This window comes from Phaenicophaeus curvirostris, chromosome 3 (genome assembly GCF_032191515.1).
Source record: "Phaenicophaeus curvirostris isolate KB17595 chromosome 3, BPBGC_Pcur_1.0, whole genome shotgun sequence".
NCBI lineage: Eukaryota > Metazoa > Chordata > Aves > Cuculiformes > Cuculidae > Phaenicophaeus > Phaenicophaeus curvirostris.
In genome coordinates, this window is record NC_091394.1 from 57,222,806 (window position 1) to 57,245,488 (window position 22,683).

Sequence of the window (22,683 nt, forward strand, 5' to 3'; positions counted from 1 at the left end):
GAGGCTGCAACACAACCATGTGGTGCTTTTAAGGGATAAATATAAATGCAGTCTTTTATTTAAATTTATCTGAATCTAAAATCAGATTTTCGATTTATATCAGTTAATGTCCAACCCTTAGGCAGACTTAAGGGCAGCTTCAGTAATGGTATGCCTGCATCTCAGCTTAAACAAAGTAGAATTTAAATAAGATGCCACTAAACCATAACCTATGCAGCCTAAATCTAGTTTTATTTAAAAAAAGTTTAGCTTTAAATCTTCTTGATCTTTTCACTCTTACAGAGAACTATGACCCCAATTCACATTTAAAAGCATTAATGCATTGTTTAGGTCATCAACAGCATTAATATTACATATCATCCCTTCCCCCCACACCCCAGAAATATTACAACATCTGCATCGTGGAGGAGAGAAGGAGGAGGGGGGAAGAAGTATGCCTAAAAGAGCAGTATGATAAATTTTCGCTAGGGCTTCATACATCACTCAAACTAACATATTGCCTTAATCACAGTTTGACTTGGAAATCACCTTTTAAAAGATTTACCACAAAACAAAGGCCAGATTAGACCACTAAGGCATATGTCTGTATCAAGAGCACTAGACCGGGAACCACAGGAAGATCCTTATGAGGTTCTCCCAGTTGGGAGACCTTCAGCATGAGTTAACAAAGACTTTGCTACCTGGGTAGTTCAGCAAGCAGTAGTCTCTGATTGCAGGGATGATTTCAGTCTAGGGGGAGATTGGACTCCTCTTTCCAGGCTGCAAGAAGCTCTCAGAGCAGCTACTGCTCAGAATAAGGAGCAAGTGCTGATCTGTTGTACAAGTGAAGGAAACTCACTGTTCTGCTTTACACTGACCACGAGAAAGAGTACAAACTCTTCTTGCAATGCAGAAAAAGCTTCTGAAAGTGCAACTTACTAATTGAAATAGTAAAAAATTTCCTCTCATGCTCTACAGTAAGTTTTGAGGGCTCACACTGAGCTTTTTCTATGTTGAGGCATAGTTTCTTTCTCTCTGCTTCTGAACACAGGCCTGAGTAGACATCTATACACATCATCATTTAAGAAGTAGAAAATCTTCTCATAGCTCCTTATTGATGAGATACTGTTCCCTTGACCTCTCCCTGTAGACAGAAATCTAGTGATGTACAGCTGGTTTTACCACTACAAACTTTTCTGTGGCCTTGAGAGTTCCAGTCTACAGCTGTCTGAGATGACCATCTTCTAGGTGGGTTTTTTTTAATCATTTGCTTTTGTTATTTCAAATGCAGGAACACTGATGGAATTAATGCTTAGGTGTAAAGCAGGAAGCAACACTGCATATCGACATATTATGTATGTAGGGATGCGTACAAGACTGGTCTTTGCTATTGCCAACAGTTACTAAAGTCAAGGGGGAGGAGGTGAAAGAGGTGGCTTCTGGAAGAGCACTTGGTAGCCTCATTCTGTGTGTTGCCCTGAATAAGCTGGAAAACACCTCCATATGTAAATGCTATAATTAACACTGCTGTGTCTTCCTGTTATTGTCATCACTACTATTTTTCATTTGCACAATGCTCAGAGACAACTTGGGAATTTGGGGCTAGATATGTTAGGTGGTGTATAACTGTAGGAGACAGTCACATAAATCCAGATCGAGCCTTTCTAACTTGCTTAGCATATAGGTAAACTCTCAGCATTAGAGAATGACCTCTGTCATTAATAGAAAAGAGACAGCTAAGTCCAGGGGTCAAGTTTTTACATCTTTCTTGGACTTCTCCCTTAGGAATAGTTGAGACAGTGATGGAATGTGTCCCTTCCTCTTTCTTCCCATTAACTACTGCTACAGCTTGAATGATTAGTCAGCCATTTAATAGTTAAAGATGGGGCAGTAAAACTTGTCTTTGATTGAGGATCTTAAAAACAGTTACGGTGAAACAGGGAATTCTTCCTCTGTACTGAAAATGGGACATGGCCACCCTAGTTGGACTGAAGGCACAAGGATGCAGGCACAAGGCTTCCTTCATGCAGCCTTGTCTTCTACCATTACAAGTGGCGACTCTTTAAAGGTAAAACACATCTGATGAAATCTTTCCAATCAGAGGGAAAAAGTTGGTTAAAAATGAAAATTTTGGTCCCAACAATCTCTCCTTGTTCAGACATTCTGACTCCATTTTATACCCAGGGGCATAAGACAGATGCCCACCTAGTCCAAAGCACTACCAAGCCATCTGCTTGCCTCCAGTCAGAAACTCAGGCACCTCTTACGTTTGCTTCTCTTGCATAGCAAAGTTCACATTTTCAATCATACGGCTTAAAGAGAGAGATGTTTTATTATATTTATGGGAAGTAAATACACTTCTAACATGTTCATACTAAGATGCTTTGGTTATATCTTTCTGCCCCTTTTTAGTAAATAGTTTAATCTCCTGTGATAGTTTTAAGCCCTGAATTTGACAGTGCAGCTTATCCTGGATAATAACTTAGTAACCACAACATCTTATGCCATCTGTATAATATCAAATACATTTTTATACGAGTATTAATAAACCTTAGTTACAAAAATCCAAGATATTAACTATATCAGTGCCAAGAGCACACTCCAGGATCTGACAGTATAGCTTTGCCATGATTGCCCCAGTGTTTTTTGGCTTCACAGTTGATATGTAACTATAGCAATGAAACAGAGCTACAGTAATCAAGTTTAATGGCCAATGTAAAGTAAAATGCTAAATATTGTAGTTGCTGACATTTTTCATAATAAAAAAACTTGGGTTAAGTCTGCACAACCAACATTCACATAAAATTCCAGACCTCTGTGACAGATGGCTTAGGAAGGGAAGCCATGTGACTGGGCTGCAGTAGTTTTATAGTGCAAAACCCATAAATAGTGCAGATTCTCTGTCACTGAGAAAATATCAACTACTCAGAAGGCAAGAGTGACAACAAAATGGATAAAAATTAACCAGGGTACCCACCTCAATGAAAACATACATAGAAAAATAGCAGGAAACTTATTGCTTCTGTGAAACAGATACCATTATCCACAACAAGGAGCTCTAGTTGATAAGAAAAACATTTACTAACACGGGTATTTAGATGTTCCTCAGAGCTTTCCTGACATTCACATTGGGTGATCCAACATGCACCTAATTCTGTTCAGGGAAGGCTGGGTTGTGTGTTTGTGAAGTAGCGTACAGATGGGGTTTAAGTGAGCTCACAGATGCACACAACAATTAAATATAGTCAGGGAAAAAATATCTCCTTTTGCCTATTGCAGGATGGATCACAACTTTACAGCATGGCTTTTTATTCAGAAGGGTATAAAAGAGCTATCACTTTGTTGACTTCATAGCAAACTCCAAATGGCAGAGCAAAAAGAGATGATAGAGATACTGCTCCAGTTTTCATTCCTATTCTCATCACACCCTCCTCTCAATATGCCTCCTTTGCTTGTTTTACCAGGTTTATTTTTACTTTAATTTTAAAATGGAGCTAAAAAGACAAAAATGGCAAATAGCAAAAAATACTAGAGCAATTCTATGACATGCTGACAGAAAATGGCTCTTACTATGCTTAGCTCAGACTTGTAAAAGCTTTGCTCTCCTCAGTGAAGACAAGATCTTATTACTGTAAACTCTACTGCATGTGTGAACAGGTCTATATTTATCCATTTATTATGACATATTTAAAATATAGCTACCAAAACAATGTAAACTGTTCTGATTCTTCTTTAATGTAAGCAAAATAATGATGCAAATATATCTTACTATTTCCTAACTTATATTATTTCACAGGTATATAAATCTTTGGAGCTTGATTTTGATCTTTTTTACATTTATGCTTATCACAGAATCACAGAATAACCAGGTTGGAAGAGACCCACCGGATCACCGAGTCCAACCGTTCCTACCAAACACATTTAGTGGGATGTCCCTGCCTATGGCAGGGGGGTTGGAACTAGATGATCTCTAAGGTCCCTTCCAACCCTAACTATTCTATGATTCTATGATTCTATGATTTACACTGGTGTAAACCAGGAAAAAATCCTCTGAAACAATGAAGAAAAATCAGTGAGGGTGAGAGGATACATATGGTAAGGTTAATCTTTATCTACGCCCACAACAGCGAGAGTGTAATCACCTCCACAGGTTTTACAAGCAGCTGGAAAAGGATTCCAGAATACAGAATAAGAGAAAAATGACTAAAGCATATTGTCTTTATTCCAGGATTTATTCCGTGAAAAGAGAAGGTATATATATAGTACTCTGCTATGAATATCTATCTAAAATGAAGACTAATAAATATATGTAAACAAGAAAATTGTCTCTGTCCTCTTCAAGTGCTTTGTACTTTAAAATCAAGCTTTTTCAGCCTCCTTTATTTCATGATGTAAAAATTATAGAATATTTTCTAGTACATTATTACATCTTTTCCTTAGAACTGCATTACATCAGCTGGGACAATAAAGGATGTTGGTTTTGTGACAAATTACTCCTGCACTTTTTTCATGTGTTTTTGGTCCATCTGATTGTTCATAGCATGTAATATTATGCAGTGTGTCTTCAGTAATAATTACATATTAAGCTTTATCTCATAGCTAGATCAGAAAGAGTGAATTATTGCATCTGCATGAATTTTACTTGAAACCTATGACCTTAGGGAGATTATATGTTTATGTGTAAGGAGTTTTATGTATTCTTTCCTTGGCATTAGCCATACAACTTAATACTAAGTAAGCCTAAAGAAACATTATTAATGATTTTGCATTCCCACTAACAGTTCAGCCTAGTTTGGAAAGCCTAAAAGAGCTCTTCAGTTCTAGTATTGGGAGTAACTCTGAAACTAGTATCTTGCCATGTGTTTGAATACTGTTCTTAATGCAACTCCATTCAGAAGAGTACAATGTTTTCTATTCCCAGCCAAATAAAAATACATGCATCTGGTCCTCTGTTCTTCAGACTTAGTTTTAAGCGCTTGAGTTCTTCTGCAGCAAATTAAAATACTACTATTTGGGTCAAAATAAGAAAATTTGTAACTGCCCAGCAACATCTGAGACAAAAATCAGGTCAAAATTTCAACCCAGAGCAATTCACAATTTGAAAAAAGGATAGCCAAGAATTTACTCAAGGAACAACAAACGCAGCAGTATAATAGGATGCACCTAATGATATTCTTGGGTGATTTTTCATCCTGCATTTAAACTTTAAGGTATTTGGAGTAAAGAACTGCCTGACGAAGGTGTTGAGTACTAACTACATAGTTGAAATAATTGATGTAATTATCACTATCATCAATATCCAATAATGGAGAGATGACATAATTTTGTTCAAAACCAGAATTTGAACTTTAAATGTTTTTAGCAAGTGTCATTTTTTGTTTTCTTTGAAGGCATAGTGTGCATGTGCCTTTTTGTCTAAACAGGTGGGAAAAACACCAAAACAGTCAACAGCATGTTTGGCAAGCAGTTGCTGATGAGTATACAGATAAAATGCATTGCTTGCAGCTACCTCTGTGAGACGTGAATGTGGTGAGGGCTGTGAAAAGGGAAGATCTGTGAATATTATGATGATGTATATCCTTGCACGGTGACAGTAACTGCAGGCTAACCTTTCTAGGAGAGACCTTCTATTGACTTCAACAGGAGTTGAATGAGGCTATGTAAACCGCAAATCAGATACAAGCAGGAGACTGGTTTGGGGTACTAAAGACATGAGAATGGGCTGATTAGGATTATATCCAGGGGAGCAGTTTACTACAGTCCCGGGTGGAGGAACTAAACAGCTCAGATGATGTAATGATAATCTGGTAGTAAATATTTTTTAAAATGCTATTATCATGGTATCTGATGAATTTAGTATTTCATATGCAGCTGATAGATAATTCATAGGGAAAGTTTAAGGTCCACTTTATGGCTTATTTCAGAATAAATGTATTCTTTAAATTGCTTAATTTGTAAATTTTTAATTTTAATCTTGAGATGTTTGGCAAATCACCTTTGTACATTAGATATTGTCGGAAGCTTTGCTTACCAATGGTACTGTTTCTCTACCCTTGCTATTCCTTTATTTTACTTTTTTTTGTCTTAGACTCTCCCTTTTGAACTGATGTGTAGAGAATGTGAGATATAAAGTTGAAAATCCACTAAATTAATGAAATTTGAAACTGTTCGGTAAAACACATTTACTTTTTCCTTTAAGTGTTACCTATATTTACTGAAAAGTGATGAATATTCAAGGTAAAACATCCAACTCTTACTAAAAGCTGGACAAGACTCTGGAATTAAAGTAAAAGTAAAATTTGAAGAGAAAAAAGCAGAAGTAAAATTTGAGAGGAAGAAAGAAAAAAGTACTTTGAGAATACATTTGTGATAAAAAGTGTTTTAGTGTTTTCCCACCCACACTTGTTTAAGCAAGGTGACATATGCATGCCTTGAGCAAATAGGAGAAAATGACAATCGCTTGAAATGTTTGAAGTTCCAACTCAGCTTTTAAAACGTAGAAGCACAATATTTTTACAGCTCTGACAATTGTGTAACTTGCAAAGAATTTCATGCAAGACCAAGAAATCCTCTGCAGTCCCACATGTCCTTGGATTGCGGGGAAGCTGTCTGAGCTCATACAAGAACAAACACTTTCACAAGTCAGGAGCTTTGATCTGCTAAAATATGAATGATGCTAATCAAGTTTTCTTAGGCAAAGGAACATGACAAGTCTCAGGGATGAGAGGTCTGGTGCTATGGACTGTGAAGACAACCACCTCACACAAGATATTCTCAGACATGGTTAAAGTGTGTACTATCAAGAGTAGAAAAAAGCAATCATTTACTCCGTAGTCATCTGTTGATGCTGCCTTATTTGAGACTAAACACTGGTAAAGTCTCAAGAGGTAGTTTTGTGATCAAAAAATTTGTAGGATATTCTAGCAGTTAAACACTTATCTTCATGCCAAATGCAGCCACAAAATAATTCAGAAATGTAGTCTCTTTAAAAATAACCTAATTTTTTGCTTCATGTTTTGTAATAATAAAGCATCTTCATTGAAGAAAGTCTGATGATCTATTTCCACTTTTTTTTTTGTTTGTTTGATTCCTGGGTGATAAAGCAATAAATAGCCAAAACCAAATAGAAATGGGTTTTGTGAGGTTTTGGCCACCAAATCTGTTTGGGGCTTACTTGCCTGTGTTCTAGCCAGAGGCTGATTGTGATTCTTCTGTCAGATGTTTTGTAGCAGTATGCCCTCCAGAAAGTCTGGCAAAAGTGGAGGCAGGCAGATAGCAAGGTATGCAGGTGATTTTCTTTTAGGCTGGATTCCTGGCTATGAAAAAGGAGCAAGCTATGTGCCCCAAGTGTCCCTCCATGCCGTTACTTTTATGTTCTCTTCCATTCAAACCTTCCCCATGATTTGGCAACTGTGAAGCAGGTACTGAGGAGAAAATCTTTGGGTTATGCCTAGTCCCTTTACTGCCCTTGTCTGGCAAGAAGGGTCTGTTGTTGAGGTCAGCCAAAGGCTGCAACAGCAATTTAATCCAGCCATTGGCATCAGCTTCCATTTCCCTGCTAGAAGAAGTCTCTGTTGAAGACTAGTGGAAGGAACTTTTTGCAGCAGATGTCAGGGATGGATCTGTCATCTGGGGAAGGCTCTGTGAGCAATCCTTTCGCAGATAATGTCTGAGTTATAGGGGATGCATGTAGGTACACTACAAAAGCTTACCCTGTGACATCTCCCAGTATCAGTTTCAAGATCCAAGACTTCACAATTAGAGATCAAAGGCAGCAAAGTAAGGGTTGTTACGCTGCAAAGATGCAAAGCTTGGAACAAGTTGTTGTGGTGTTGTTCATGATTCCACTAACTCTAGTGATGGTGAATAAAGGCCCAATCAAATTGTACACCAACAGCTGTGGAAGCTACCTCTAGCCACATTGACCCTGACGCTAAAATAAACAAGGTAGAGCAACAATGACTTGCAGAGAAAGAGGTCCTCTCTCTTTTAGAGCACAGACCATGACTCGGAGTCCCACAGCAGAAACACACCTGCTACTCTGTGTTTTGATAATTACTCCTCTCTTCACTACCTAGTGGTTTCTTCAAAAATTCTTTCAATGTCACCCTCTCACCTACACAGAGCTTTCAAAAGTTTCATTGTAGTGGAGCATGTGTGATTTTAATACAAATAATAAAAAACCGTGCTCCCACAGTCGTGTTCATCAGAAGAAAATCTTACCTATTTTCATCAGCAATATAATACTGTGTAATGGCACAGAAGATAAGACACATAGGTCACACAGCACCATTTGTAAATCATAAAGATCTGTGAGAAAATGCAGAGCAGAAACCAAAACACGAAAGCCACACAAAAATCTACAATATTGGGCAGCTTTCCATTATGACAGACTTGTCCAAATTATCTCTTTCCAAATGCTGTGGGCCTGATTCTCCTCTCTTGCCAGCAGAAAGGAGAATTTTACCAAAGTCAGTTGTTATTTCCCTCCTTACATCTTGTCAAACTGTCATGTGCTCTAAATACAACACACTCAATAGGTGTAGTTCAGTTCCATTGCTAGTAAAATATTACCTTGATTCATCACATGATTTTTTAAATCAGCCTCCAAAATGGTTGCTTCTGGCAGGTTTCAGAGGGAGGAAAAAAAATCCCTCTTTAAACAGATCTAACTCATTATTCTGGATTTCAAATAACCTTCTATTTTTCCTCCTACCTACTCCCCCTACCCCGCACTCCCTTGTATTTAGAGCTCAGTTATGAAAAGAGATAGCATAATTCCTGCTATTTATTTATTTTTTTATCAGAACTGGTCACTACATTACTGATTTTTTCTCTGCTTCTCTTCAAAAGAGCATGCAAACAGAAGCCTCCTTTTTGGGGATTTAATGCAGTCACTAACATGAAAGACAGTTTATTCACACAGTTCAGTAGCTAGCACACCCTCCAGGTTCTTGGACTACCCTACCTTGGCAGACAGACTCTGTGGTTTGTTGGAGAGGATCTCTGCTGCTTCCCTGCAGCGGGTGGAAAGGTTCAGGATAGCAGCAGCTGCTGCTATGTGGGTGTCTTCACTACATTGACCGTAGCTATAAGAGTTGGCATGGCAAGGGCTCTGTGTGTGGGCGCTAGCACTAGGCAGTCGATTAGAAAATTTCACTGGATTTGAAAAATGCTTTGCTGTTGAAGAGAGATTTGATTAGCAATTGCACATATGAGATTTTTCCCATTATATAGTTTTGCTTCTCAGACTACAATTTTGTACATAAAAATATTCAAAGAATACATTTAAAACAATCCATTGGCTATAAGCATTAGCTGTAAAAATGGCTTCAGGAACATGATAGTTTAATTTTTATCCGACAAGTACACATCTTTCAACAAAACATCTGAGACTTCTACTCAGATTTTATTCATTCTTTACTTGGGCATTAAAAGCAATGATCTCTAAGGAAAGACCAAACAAGCATTAATGTGTTATTCATTGTGTCCTGACAATACTGGTGGGCAAATGCAATTGTAAACACGTCCTTATAAAGGCTTCCTCTTGGAGTTCCATTGCATAAAAAAACAAATAGTGACTTGTCCAGTCTTAGCTAAAACAACACTGCTTAACCTACTTAAATGAATAAGTCTGTTATTTAAAAATCTTTTCTTAAGTAAGTAAGGAGAACAAGACCAAGCTCTTGAACGAACCAGACAAATCAGATAAGAACATTACCTGGTAGGAATATTTAGTCCTAATTTTGAGGAAATTTTTAGAAATTTAAGTCTATTCTTTAATAATTTTTTAAAAAATAATGGCAATGGACATGCATAATATAACTGATATTGTCTCACTGTCTTATTTTGGTTATCATTTTTAATATTACACATATCTATTAGGCACAAAGAGGTCAATTGAGAATGAAAAACTAACAGGTGAACAGAAAAGTACTGTCACAGACCAAAGTGGTGTGTGTGAGATTCTTTGTTTTCTGCTCCATCAGCAGCACTCACTCTAAAATAGGCAGAAAAAACACTGCTTTCTGTTCTGGATTTTGAAGCTTGAGATGTCATTAACTGTTGCAGGAAAAATACAGCACCATGATTTCAGCTTTTAGGAAGCAATAATCACTTCTTTTGTCTGTAGCTCTCAGAATGTCCTACAAAGATAAACTAAGCAAAATCCAGTTTCTCAGCCTACACCCAAATACACCAAGAATATTTCTGCATATGGCCATCTGCTTGCTCCATAAAGATCTGAGCCCCAAGGCTCTGAATCCCTTTGAATATAGAGCTTTGGATGAGTGCATTTTAATGTTAAGACCTACACAAGACATTGAACAAGTCATCCTTCCTCAAACTTGGGATGCTGTAGCTAAATGCTATACTCAGGTTTTCTGAGTACTAGAGGTACCTTAGTAGAGTAATACACAAAAGTCTCATGTTTCATTTCTCCCTTTCTCCCTTTCTCCAGTGCAAATGAAAAAGGATTTATCTACTCTTCTATAAAACTGTAGCGTAAATAAGAGGGCCTATATTTTAAGCAGTTGCTACAGCTAACTTCAAAGTATATTTAAACAGCAAAAAAATGCATTTCCCTTTACTCACCCTAAAAGATTTTTTTAAAAAACCCAACAGACTATGAAAGGTGCATGTTTTGTTAACAAATCAAATTTATAGGTGCAGAATCCACAGAGGGCTAATGATGGGCTTTTGGCTAGCTGCATATTTGCAGAGGGTGCTGAACTGATCATTACATCTTCAGCTTCTTATTGCTAACTTTGGTATATCTATACTGTTAAAACACTCCCCTGCTCTTTTACTTTCACCTTTCCATTAAAATAATAGCTGCACACTGCAATCTTTGCAAAAACCACAGGCTGTAAACTTCAGCACTGATATACATTATATATAAATTCCATATGTATGGATTTGCATTTGTACAAAAACATTTCAATCATTTTTTCCTTGAAATGAACCTGTGAAATAGACATACATCTGTGCAAAGAGACAGCTAATAGAGAACACTCAGTTTTGCAAACAAAATTGGAAAATCTGCCACCCAAGAAGCTGGCAATGCACATATTTGCTTTCATTTGAACAAGCCTATTTTCCAGCCCAGATAAATATCTTCTTTTCATTTACAATTTTAGATGGGGTAATTATATATATACACAGACACATCAATACCTAGAAAGATATATGCGTGTGTGCACTCAGACACGCAAATAAATATATAGATATATATAAAAAATATCAGTTTTGTAACTTTATCAAACATAACATTCTGTAGTATTAGAAGTATCTTATCCTATCTTTATGTGTGTGCATGTGTATGTGTGTGTGTCTGTATACAATTCTATAATTTTCTGCTTTTCTGTTCACCTTACTATGAATGTTCCCATTTGCTGGGATAAGTGGGGTGCAATTCATTTTCCTTTGTTGTTTTCCTTTACTAAATGTTTCGTCATGAATAAAAGAAGAAAAAAAAAGACTCTTTTGTCAAATTGTTTTGAAACTATTTTCTTCTGAACGCAAATATGATACAATTAAACCCTTTTTTCCATTTGCAACATAACAACATAACCATTGCATTCTTTCAACTAAGAAGTATTTTATAATGATCAATAAAATGGCAGAATCTTGGTGAAATTTCCCAGACAGATTGTGAAGCTCATATACAATAAATTATCAGTGTTCTCACTGTGGAATCTCATTTGTACAGAATAGTACCTCAGTAGATCCGTAAGTGATGCAAGCAGGGGAATCTCGATAACAATTTGATGCACTGGATTTTTCTGCACTGCATATGTGGTGTAGTACAGAAATACAAGAGATCAAAACAAATTCAATTCAGGCCTAGAAGTAACACAGCTGAGGCATGTGGTCGTCTAGGAGGAATAATACCTGTATGGATGCATCTATAAGGTATCTGACATGCATTTTAAAGCCTAACTTGGACTTCTCTCTACTACAATTCATAATGTCTTGTGCAGATGCATTCTGTGGGACTTCTTATGGCATGCTTATCACATAAGGATATCATATAAGGATATCACAGTTTAGCCAAGGAAGAAGGTGACGGATAAGACAGAAACCATTCCATTTCACTCCTCTTTTCCTCTGATAATTGCTCTTAAAAGAAATGTAAAAAAAATAAACCTTATAGTGATAATATTTAGCGTTCTAGCATTCTGCGTTTAGCAAACTATTGATTACATTTAGTATTCTAGCTACAAGTGGTTAAAGATTCTTTGAATATTTTGAATTCTAGAAATTTGAAAGCAAAACATGAAAAAAAAGTCATTAACATTTTGCCCATTTTCCAAGAAATAATGGAATTTCAAGCTTACATTCAATGAACTGAGGTGTTTTTCGTCCTTGTGCCACAGGTGTTGTTGTGCGTTTGCCAAAGACTTGTGCATCAAAGCTGGCATAATCAAATGGTACTTTCCCAAACTTATCCTGTTCTTTCACTAGGGTTGCTCTGGAGGAGGTGACTGGCTGTGAAGTCCTGTAGCTGTACTGAGATACCTCAGGCTGCTTTGCTATATTTGTCCTGCAGAGAGGAGGGGAAGAATGAATAAGGAAGACAAGAATATCTTTAAGTAACCTTTTCTAGAAAAACAGGGTACAGTTGAATCTCAGTGTCACGTAGCGTGCTGTAATCACATTTAAAACTCACTGATAGGTGTATACAATAAATATATAATATAAATAAGTTAGCTTACCTAGTGGTCAAAAAGCACTTTAACTTTATGCACATTCAAAGCTGAGGACATAAAAAAAAAAATCTAGTATTGTCTAGTAACAGTGTGGGCTACTTAAAAGAAAGATTCTGATTTACTTTCGGATTTCAACTATAGCATGTTTCCTTTATTTCTAAAAATTGTCTGTGTTTTAACTAGTCACAGGACTTGCAGCTTTATGCATCATTATTGTTCTTGCTTTACTGTGAATAAGTATAATATAAGGAACCAAAACAATTAATTTTCTTCTTTGGGAGGAACAAATGATTTATCGACTGTTATTGCATTTAGTTATCGTTCAGTAACTACATGTCTTTAGTAATTTCCTAAGGACTCTTCATATGTAGAGTTAAGGCACGTGCAGTTGGCAGACACATGGACATAATATTCTATAATGGCTCTGAAGGAACCATTAGAGTTGATCATGTCAATAATCCACAAATTAAAGTGTCCCCAAATAGACCTGAATACAATAGGTTGCAATGGCCATGGTGCCAATGATGTGCAAATTATGCATGTCTGTAAGGTCCATATAACTCTCAAAATACAGTTGCAATAAAAATTGTTTCCCCTTTTTGATGCCATTGTATAAAAAATAAATTAATTAAACCAATAAACTTAAAAAAAAAGAAGCTCAAAAGCTGAATTATGCAATAGTAGGGAAACAATGGGCAGAGTTCTCAACCCTTTCAAATACTTACTGGATCACTGGAAGATACTTCTGAAAGAAATCACAAAACAAATGAGGACTGAGCTGCTAAAAGTGCAATAAGGTCAAGGAGGTCTTTGGTCAAGTTTTAGTGGCCAAAATACTGTAACAAAGGAACAGTTCTTGAAAATTGTTTAAAACATTTCAGGAAGATTGGAGATTTGGTTTACAGGAGAAATTCATTTGAGAGCCAATGATTATGCTTTTCGTGTTGAAGTAGGAATTTATTAGAATATATTTGATTGCTTTTCAAAAGATATGCCTGTTGTCCTTAATGTCAGCCACATGGACAAAAGCCAGAAGAAAGCTTCTTGTTATTTTTAAGATACAGGCAAATTATTTTGCTTCACAGATGTTTGTCTTGGAAAAATGAGTTACTCCAATAGAATTACTGCAGAAATACCTTGAAAAGTTTAGTTTCTGAGGGCTCCTACCTGTGAGTCTGATCATGGCACTGCCCAGCCTTTGGAGACTCAAGCTGATTCTTTTCTTGGGACATTGCTAACTTTTCAGCTGCAGCAATTGGACAACCAGAAAGGCTGTTTAAATACAAGTGAAGAAAAGAAGAAAAAAAAACATATTAAAATGAAATCCTAAGCAAAGAAAATGTGCACTGTGGAACCCAGTAATGTCAAACTTCCCTGGGGCCCTGTGCATCTATGAGAGCTACTACTGCTATAGCCCAGATTCATCTGTTTTTCAGCCCTTAATGCAAAACTGTGAAATCTGTGTATTTGAGGTGATATATCTGGAAACTGAATCATGTAGGAGTTTTCCACAGTTCTGCTTTGATGTTTTGTGGCTGGCAAGTCTCTAGTAAATTTTTTGACAAATGACATTTACTTTATCAGCTAAACCATGCATATAAGCCTCCTACTGATTAAAAGGAAAGTGAATTTGGGGAAAAAACATGGGTATGTGAATGACTGTTACCAAAGAACATATTTTGTCATTTCAAGTTGTGCTTCTCTTTTTTTCCATTTGCTTTATTAGATTAAAACATGTTTTCTTATCCTATTTATGGGTTGCTTATGATACAGCTGATGTGCTGCAAAGATGACTGGGGATTTAAAACAGTAAATAGTGGAAAAAAATTACTGCTTCCTTATATATTCTTGTAGATAAGCTGGTAATCTCTCTGCTAAGAATTAAGTTTTGTATTAAAGATAGTAATGCATGATAATCCTTGATTTTTGTGTGTTCATACAAAAACCAATCAATCAATCAATCATCAGAAAAGAAAGGAAATCCCACAAAAATTCAGTTCAACAAAGAAAGTTGGTCTTGAAATTTTTACGTTCCAAGTTTGATTGTAAGATTAACAGTACATTTTTCCAGATGCACTGTATTGGAATATTTTGGCTTTCTAGCTTCCATCAGAATCCATGCCCACAGCAGTGGCTTGCTGGAGGCAGAACGCGTCAGCTCTCTGCCTCACCTGCAGCCCAGCTGTGATTCCCCAGCTGCCTGTCTGGAAGGCTGTTCTCAATTTTACTTTCTCCCTGCAGGCAGCAAGTCAAACAGACAGGAGTGTTTCCAGTGGGAAGATGACCTTCCTGAGGAATGGGGCTAATTTTTACATGGATGTTAAAATAGTCCACTTTAAATTTTCTCTTTTGCTAAAAGGGAGTCTGTCTTGTTGGAAGGTTCCTGCCAAGGACTACCATGTATACAGCACAAAATAAAAAGGTTTATGTTCCTGATGGTTTTTCCCTGTTGTAGCAATAATAACATATTTGTTCATTCCTACTCCTTTTACATGACGATGATGTTTCACTGTAGTTTGAAATATCTGTGAAAAATTCTTGTGGAATTTGCCATCCTAGGTGCTGCAACCATTTTTGTATAATGAAGTTAAACACAATTATTTGGTTATAAATAATACAGGCTACCCTTGCAGTTCATAGACATTCTACAATGTAGTACATAACATCTAATTCCAAGATGTGCACATTAATTTATTCCTGTGTATTTGTGTGGTTTCTGATCTACCTTCTGTGCGTGTTGCGATTGCTGTTGACATGTCCTCTTCCAGTGCATCCTGGGGTGGGGCACTTTAAAACATTTTCGTGCATGGCAAGAACTAAAGAGGAATGAGGGAAAAAGGTTGGATCAGTTAAAAATACATATATTAAAAAATATGAATATTTTTTCTCTGGACTCACATTCTTTATTCTGTCCCATTTTGACCACAAAAGAAAAGGAGAAGCAAAGGACCTACAACGTAGCAAGGCCGGTGCCTCTAGCATATACCAGTTTATCCCTATATTGCTGTAGCGTGGCTTCCCGCATGCACATCATTGTTTCTAGGGACTTTAAAAGAACAAAGGTGGAAGTTAACAAGGATTTTACATCATGAATCTATTTGCCATCTCCTTGATAGACCACTAACAGAATCAACTAGAAAAGGGAGGTGATAGATGAGCCCTGGGCCACACAGCTGTGCTACGTATAGCTGCAGTCCCTCTCCATGTCAGGGAGGGCAAGCTCTCGAGCACAGGAAGGTTTTTATGCCTTGCACCTGAGTAAGATGATCTGATCAGAGTATGTCCCCTTTGAATCCTAATACCTTCTGAACACCTGAGTTGCACTGAAACTACTTTAAACCAATTGGTTATGCTCCCAAGTGGCAACTTACACTCTCAGCAGTGTTTAGAACCTCTTGCATGTACACTTCTTATGCTCCTTGATGTTGATCTTCTTTACTAAGACTGAGATATACATCTTTGCTATATATATGTCTCCTGTCATGACTTCCATGCTGCATTCACCTTCTGGGTGCTTGGTGCTTTGAAAAAGCTGACTGTTCAGTTGACAGGTTTGTTCTTTCAGGAACCATATTATATTTTTTTTTTTTTTGCCAGTAGGGCAGAATGGATCTGATTAGAAGTGTGATAATTAACAAAGACTTGTTAAGTTTAACTATTTAGAAATTTAACATTGCTAAGGCCTTCCAAATGCAGTAGCCTGCTTAACACAGCAGATGTTTCCATAAATACAGTTTAGTAACAGAATTAAAAAAAGGGAGAGCTGCAGTTAGGAACAGGAAGTTGGGAAAGTGCAAATATTCTTTTAATTTGATTTTGTGCATGCCACCACAAAAAAACCAATGTGACTAACTAGGTTGTTTAAATGAATAGTTTCACATTAAGTTTTGGCTTATTATGCAGCATTTCATTGCATCACATTGCAGGATTACACAGACACACAAACCAACGTAATCAGATCAGCACAGTTAGAAATAAGCAGGGAAATTCAGGCTAGATTGAGCATAAGAAGGTTAGCATGATAGTCACACAAGAGGGATATGCTGTAGACCACTGCTGGGCATATTAATGGAAGTAACCTTTGTGACATCAGTGGTAAGGTAGACACTGGAAACATCTCTGAATAAGCATGCCCAGGCCCCTCAGTTATTTGCAATGGAAACCAATAGCCTCAGTATGCAACTACTGCAAATTAAGTCACAGCTCTGAAAGAAGCATGTGATTTCTGTGCAGCACGCCTTAGCAAAGACATGGGCAAACAAGACCTTGAAAGATTCATAAGACTACAGTGTACAGATCTTCTGGCAGCATGGGGATAGTTTGACTCTGATCTTATTCTTCCCAGGCCACCTGAGAAGCCTACTGCTGTTTATAATGCTACTGCTAAGGAGTAATTGAGTTTTGCAAGTGTGGAAGTAAGACAGTGACTGAGAGCTGGAGGGCATAGAAGGTGCAATGGCTCCTCTCTCAGCTTTATTCTGCAATCTCATCCAGAAAACGTGAGTTTATTTTCTAGCATGAGCACCCACTACCCACAACACCAGGCCAGATGCAGCTGTTATTCTGGACTGCAGGATGATGATGATACTCACTTTCTAGTGGTACTCTAACTTTATGTGGGCAGCCTGAGAGACTGCGGTGGTGAGGGTACAGCCCAGTCACATGCCCTGTGCCATCACATCCTGGGATGGGACATTTGGTTTCTCTCTTTTCAGGCCTGGGTGAATCTGCAGAGAAATCAGATAATGATTTTGTTTGGTTTTAGCCCCATCTGCACTCAGCTGAATGATTCTAGCAGTGTGATACTCCCTATTTTGTACTTCAGATGTAATTTCTATCCAGTATTAACAAAGATGTATGTGATTTAAGCATCTCTAGATTTTCAGTGTCCTTTAAACAATGGCATCCCTTGCCAATATACCGTTTATGTACTAAACTATATAGCATTAGGATTGCAGTCTCATTTATTCCGTTCAGAGCCTCAAACAGGACAGAAGCCACAATCCAATAAGCCAGAAAACTGGCAGCATAAGCCAACAGCAAGATCTGTAAAGGAATGAATAAAAAAGCAGAAACAATCTTTTACTGTTAATGTCAGGCTCCAGGAAGCTGGGACGACCAAATAAAAGCTGAGGTGTGAAACAAACAAACAAACAAACAAAAAGCATATCAACCAGAAGCCATTCCTTAAATATCGCAGATCTCTAGGCTGTAGGTTCTTTGTTAGGAAACTGAATACATGCCACTTTACATTTGAGAGGCAAGGCAAGCAGTTCCCTCTGGTACACATGGCAATGCTGTTTTGTGGAGCAGCCCACAATGACAGTGAAAACATGGAACAGCCGATACCCTTTCAAAGACAAGGTCTCAGCCCAGCCCCATAGCTACCACTCTCTAATGGCCGCAGTGCATTCCCAGTTTTTGTTTCAAGCACCTAGAATTGTGAAAGAAGCACTGGTCAGAAAGCCTTTATTTGATTTCCAATGCAGGATCAAAAGTCTGGGCGAGAAAGGAATGAATTCTGGTCCAGAAATTCTCTTGTGAGAAATCTGGAGGAAGTGGCTGCATAAATTGCTGAGGATGGTTTTAACTCTATCTGTGATTGGCTGCCAACAGCATTCAGTGCTAGGGGACAAAACAGCTGCAGCCAGAAAAGGGAGCAGCCTCCTTCAGCTTATTTTGTTGGACTGTGAGGTAGGACATGCTTAGAGATTAGATTGCCAGAGACAGCTGAGAGGTAAACTTCCTGGTAAGACTTTGGGTTGAAAAAATGAAATACGGAGGAAAGAAAATAGACTGAGCATCAACAAGAGACTACATGCTTTTTAGAATCGGTGCAAATGGAAAGTGCTGCAATAGTGGAGAGTAAATAAAGAGAAATCCTGAAATATAATTTATTTCCTCCCCCACTAATTGGAAAGGCTTATTATTAAAAAGATGGGAAAATATAAATTTAAATAATTAAATAGTATATTTATAATATATTATTTATACATTATACAGATGTATGTATTTTTATATATTTGTATAATACATAATTTTTTTTTTTCCTGATGTAGCACCCAAGAAAGAAAATTTAGAGCTGATGGATTTGATGATGGATTTTTTAGAAATAAAACTAGATAACTGTGTGAAGTGAAAAAATTATGTGCCTATGCTATATTGAATAAAATAATATAGTGTTTATTCAACCTGAACAAAACCTTGTTTGTTTTTCCATGAATGTTTTCTCTCAACTCACCTGCAAACTACAGCTAATAATAATATGAGGCAAATCAGGAAAAGACAGATTCTGTCATGCTTACCATCACTGCTCCTTCCTACGTGTGCTGTGAGAAAGTCACATTGACACCAATGTGAATGTGGTGAACACAGCTGGTATCAGGAGAAGCAAAGTTATATGTAAAATTCCTGCATATATTATGGTCGTCTGAGAAAATAAAGGTTCATGTAGCTTAGCAAGAAGGTAGACTAATACCATGCATGCACAGCTTAAGATTTGCTAATGAAAAGAATGCTTGAGACAGAAAACTGAGATGCATACATATTCTTTCCAATTACTATAGGAAATATTTTATATTTACAACTCCTAAAAAATTTGTCAGTTATCTCCCACGCTAAATGCTTTAGGTAACTTAATGACTATAATATCTGCAGTGTCCATACAGACTTCTCTAAAGTAACACTATAAATACCAAAAAGTAAATAATTTCTCAAAAGCAGAAATTGCAGCACTGCTGGGGTGACCTCTGCATACTTGAAAGGCCAAAAACAAAAGTTGAAGGACAGATGAATATATTTTTACTTACTACAGCAGGGAGAGTGCACTTATAAAATGACGTATCTTGATGTCTGTAATTATCCGCAATTGAGGAATTTCGTACAAGACAGCCCAGTTTGCATATATTTTAAATCTCCACTTCTGGAAGCCTGATTAAGTACCGAAAATGGAGCAATGTTCCTACAGCTTTGTAGGATGCCACAAACCATCATAAGCAATAAAGATTTTGGAACTTACTGGTAATTCTGCTGATGGTGAATGAGGCAGAAGAGCACGGCTTGTGCTTTCCTGGCTCAGAAGTGCTGGCTGTAGCAAAATGTAATGTTGATATGTGAAGTAGACTGAATTCAGAAAACACATGGCTTAGGAATTAGGTGGTATAGTAGGGAGAGGCCAATTTTTCACCCTAACCTTTCCTTAAGCACTGTTTTAATGCCTTCTCTTTTGGCTGCTGAAATTTAGGAGGTATGTATTTGCACCCTATGGAGGTGGAGGCAGAGGAGGAGGAAAAGGAGGGGAAGGAGTGTCAGTGCCAGCTACACAGTCCTTTTAGTACTCATTACTGATCATTTTACAAGGCGGTTTGGTGGGAAGCCAAGTACCTAGTGTTTAACCTGGTTAGATGTAAGGCACTAGTGTGAAGGTACATAATCAGAAAAATTACCAGCTAAATTCCAGATTCTTTATTGATGCTATATAACCCAGCTGAGAACCCTCTATCAGTCACAAGATAAATGCTTAAGCCAGTAAGAACAGCCAAAAATACTTCCTTACGTTTGTTGCTAAATAACTGTCTCCCACCAATGTCAATAACTTTGGTTTGTCTCCTTTCTCCTGCTAGATGCTCCAGAAGAAACCTATCCAGCTCCTTGTAGGTGCTGTGGAACACATGCCCTTGCTCTGCCTGCAGAGCGATTGCTTGTTCTAGCAAACTCAAGTTCCCTTTTGTTTTGTCCAGCTCAACTGATGCTTCTGTTGTTTCTGACAGGCACTCGTTTTCATCTTCTTCACTTTCAGGGAAGGGATTCTGAATTCTGTTCTCAAAAGGATCTGGGTGAGACTCCTGGGGTGCTCTGAGTTCCGTTTCTGAGTCACAAAGTGTTTCACAAGGGCCAAATTCTGCCTCTTCCTTCTTAATTTCTGTGACTTCCAGGATGCTAGGTTGATTATACTTCTGAGTTACGTGGGGCTTTACGCTAGTTTCTTCTGAGAAACTTGAGGAGCTGTCCCACTCGTTGTCCATAATTTCAGAGTTACCTTCATTTTCCTCAGATGAGCAGTATTTTGGGTCAGAAATTACAGACTTTTCCTTTCCTTCAACTGAATTAATCATGTAACATTCATCAGCGTCATCACTTTCTGTTTTTAAGGACTGAATGCCGCTATCATTTAGATTTTCTGCCACTGTTTGACTGGGTGCATCTTTTGCTAATTTTCCTATGTTTGTCAAAGATTTGGCCACGGCATCTTGATAGCTGGAGTAGTTATCTTTCCTTTGGCTGGAATTTTCTTGCCCACCTGAATGAGGGATTTCCTCAGATGACTTTGGAGTACTTTCCTCTGCATGAGAAAAAAGCAAGAGATAAATACACAAGAATAAGTGCTTTTTGCATCTGGTAGAAGTGATATAAAAATATTTACTTACCAGTCATCATTTCTTTATTCAAAAGTACTCTAAAATGATTGAATTCACACCAAATCTGCTTTTGAAATAACTGCTTGTAGAAGGAAAAGCCCTTCTAAAATTATGTCTGTTTATACCTCCAAACCAATAAGATTAATAAATAAGTTGCCATTTTTCACTGATGGTGAAGACATATTATTTTAGAATGTGCACACATTCATATACATTCATATAAATATAATACACCATATATAGATAAATATTCCCTGTATACATGCAAAATATATATATGTATGTGTGTATATATATCCACTAGCACACACACACACTTGACCTATTTTCTGTTTACTTTCGCCTAAGATTCCCAAATATCTTCTCAAAATAGACCCTAATTACTTTCCCAGTCACTCCAGATCTCGTGAAAGGCCTTGATGGAAAAAAACTCCATACTTCACAAAGGGCAAGTTCCTGGTCACCATTGCAATTGTCACATTAAATGATAGATCAGGTCGTGCACACGCAAACAAAAATGGTTGTTATGTACACTCTCATAAAGGACTTGTTAAAGACACCACTGAAGAGCATCCTGTCTTTATAAACATCTTTCTTCAGAAGAAAAGCAGCATCCAGCAGGTAATAGAGACTGCATGTCGGAGAGGTCGACGGTGTGGAAGACAATATGCCTTTTGTATCTCATTTAATTTTTTATAAACATTTCCTCTGACAAGGACACTCAAAAATACATCTCCATCATCTTCCTTTCTGGTAATTATCTCTCTAAAATCAACATTGGCTTGCCAGGATCAAGTAAATATTGCCATAGTAACTAAAAGCATTTTTGGATGAAGGGAAGAATTTAGTCACAACACTAGCCCCTTCAATAATGCTGATTATAGGGTACATTCTTTTGTTGGGATCTATTCAACATAAACTGAAAAATTTAACATTTTACTTCCTAGAAAGGAGGATGAATAAACAAGCATAGATTATTTTATAAGATGTGTCTGTCCTTTCCTGAATCAGAAGAACTCCAGGTTTAAATAATAAATTAAGCATAGTCTAAAAATGCAAATGAAGTTTCTCTCAATAACACAGCAAGCTATTAAGAGAAAGTGTAAAGGGTTATGATAATTTTAAAGTATTATGAACTACAGAAAACAAATAAAAAGCATTTTCAGTGAATATGTCCAATTCATTGAACTATTCTCTCAATCCACTTAACTACCCACATGTGTACAATAATGATTTATAGACATTATACCTAATTATGCATATTTGGGCTGTGTTAGAGTGCCTAACAAAAGCTCTAGAAAGCAACAATTACCTCTGTTGCTTAGCTACATAGTTTAAAATATTCCTATTAAGTGCAGATTATTGTGGAGGGGAAAAGGGGGACAAAAATGCACATGTGCACCACAATGCATTTCACTTTACTGCTGCCAAACTGTTAGCATTTTGGGTCATTTCCAGTTTACATAATTGTTTGGTTCAACTGTTTGTTATATGTTAAAAGAAAATATTGATTAATTCTTATTCTTCTTCAGAAAATTGGACTCATGCAGGGAGAGGTAGCCTTCTGCATTATGCAC

At 37.2% G+C, this 22,683-nt stretch overlaps 1 protein-coding gene across 8 annotated transcripts in view; it reads right to left on the reverse strand.

Moving 5' to 3' along the window:
• The window catches only part of ST18 (ST18 C2H2C-type zinc finger transcription factor), a 171,294-nt gene that overhangs the window by 25,728 nt on the left and 122,883 nt on the right, over nt 1-22,683 (reverse strand). For all 8 annotated transcript variants that reach the window (XM_069854103.1, XM_069854098.1, XM_069854095.1 and 5 more), the window contains 6 exons: nt 20,245-21,030; nt 17,282-17,416; nt 15,415-15,505; nt 13,857-13,961; nt 12,318-12,523; nt 8,948-9,159 (listed from right to left, as the gene is read on the reverse strand). In XM_069854103.1, coding sequence (XP_069710204.1) covers nt 8,948-9,159; nt 12,318-12,523; nt 13,857-13,961; nt 15,415-15,505; nt 17,282-17,416; nt 20,245-21,030 — 1,535 coding nt within the window. The remainder of the gene's footprint in view (nt 1-8,947; nt 9,160-12,317; nt 12,524-13,856; nt 13,962-15,414; nt 15,506-17,281; nt 17,417-20,244; nt 21,031-22,683) is intronic.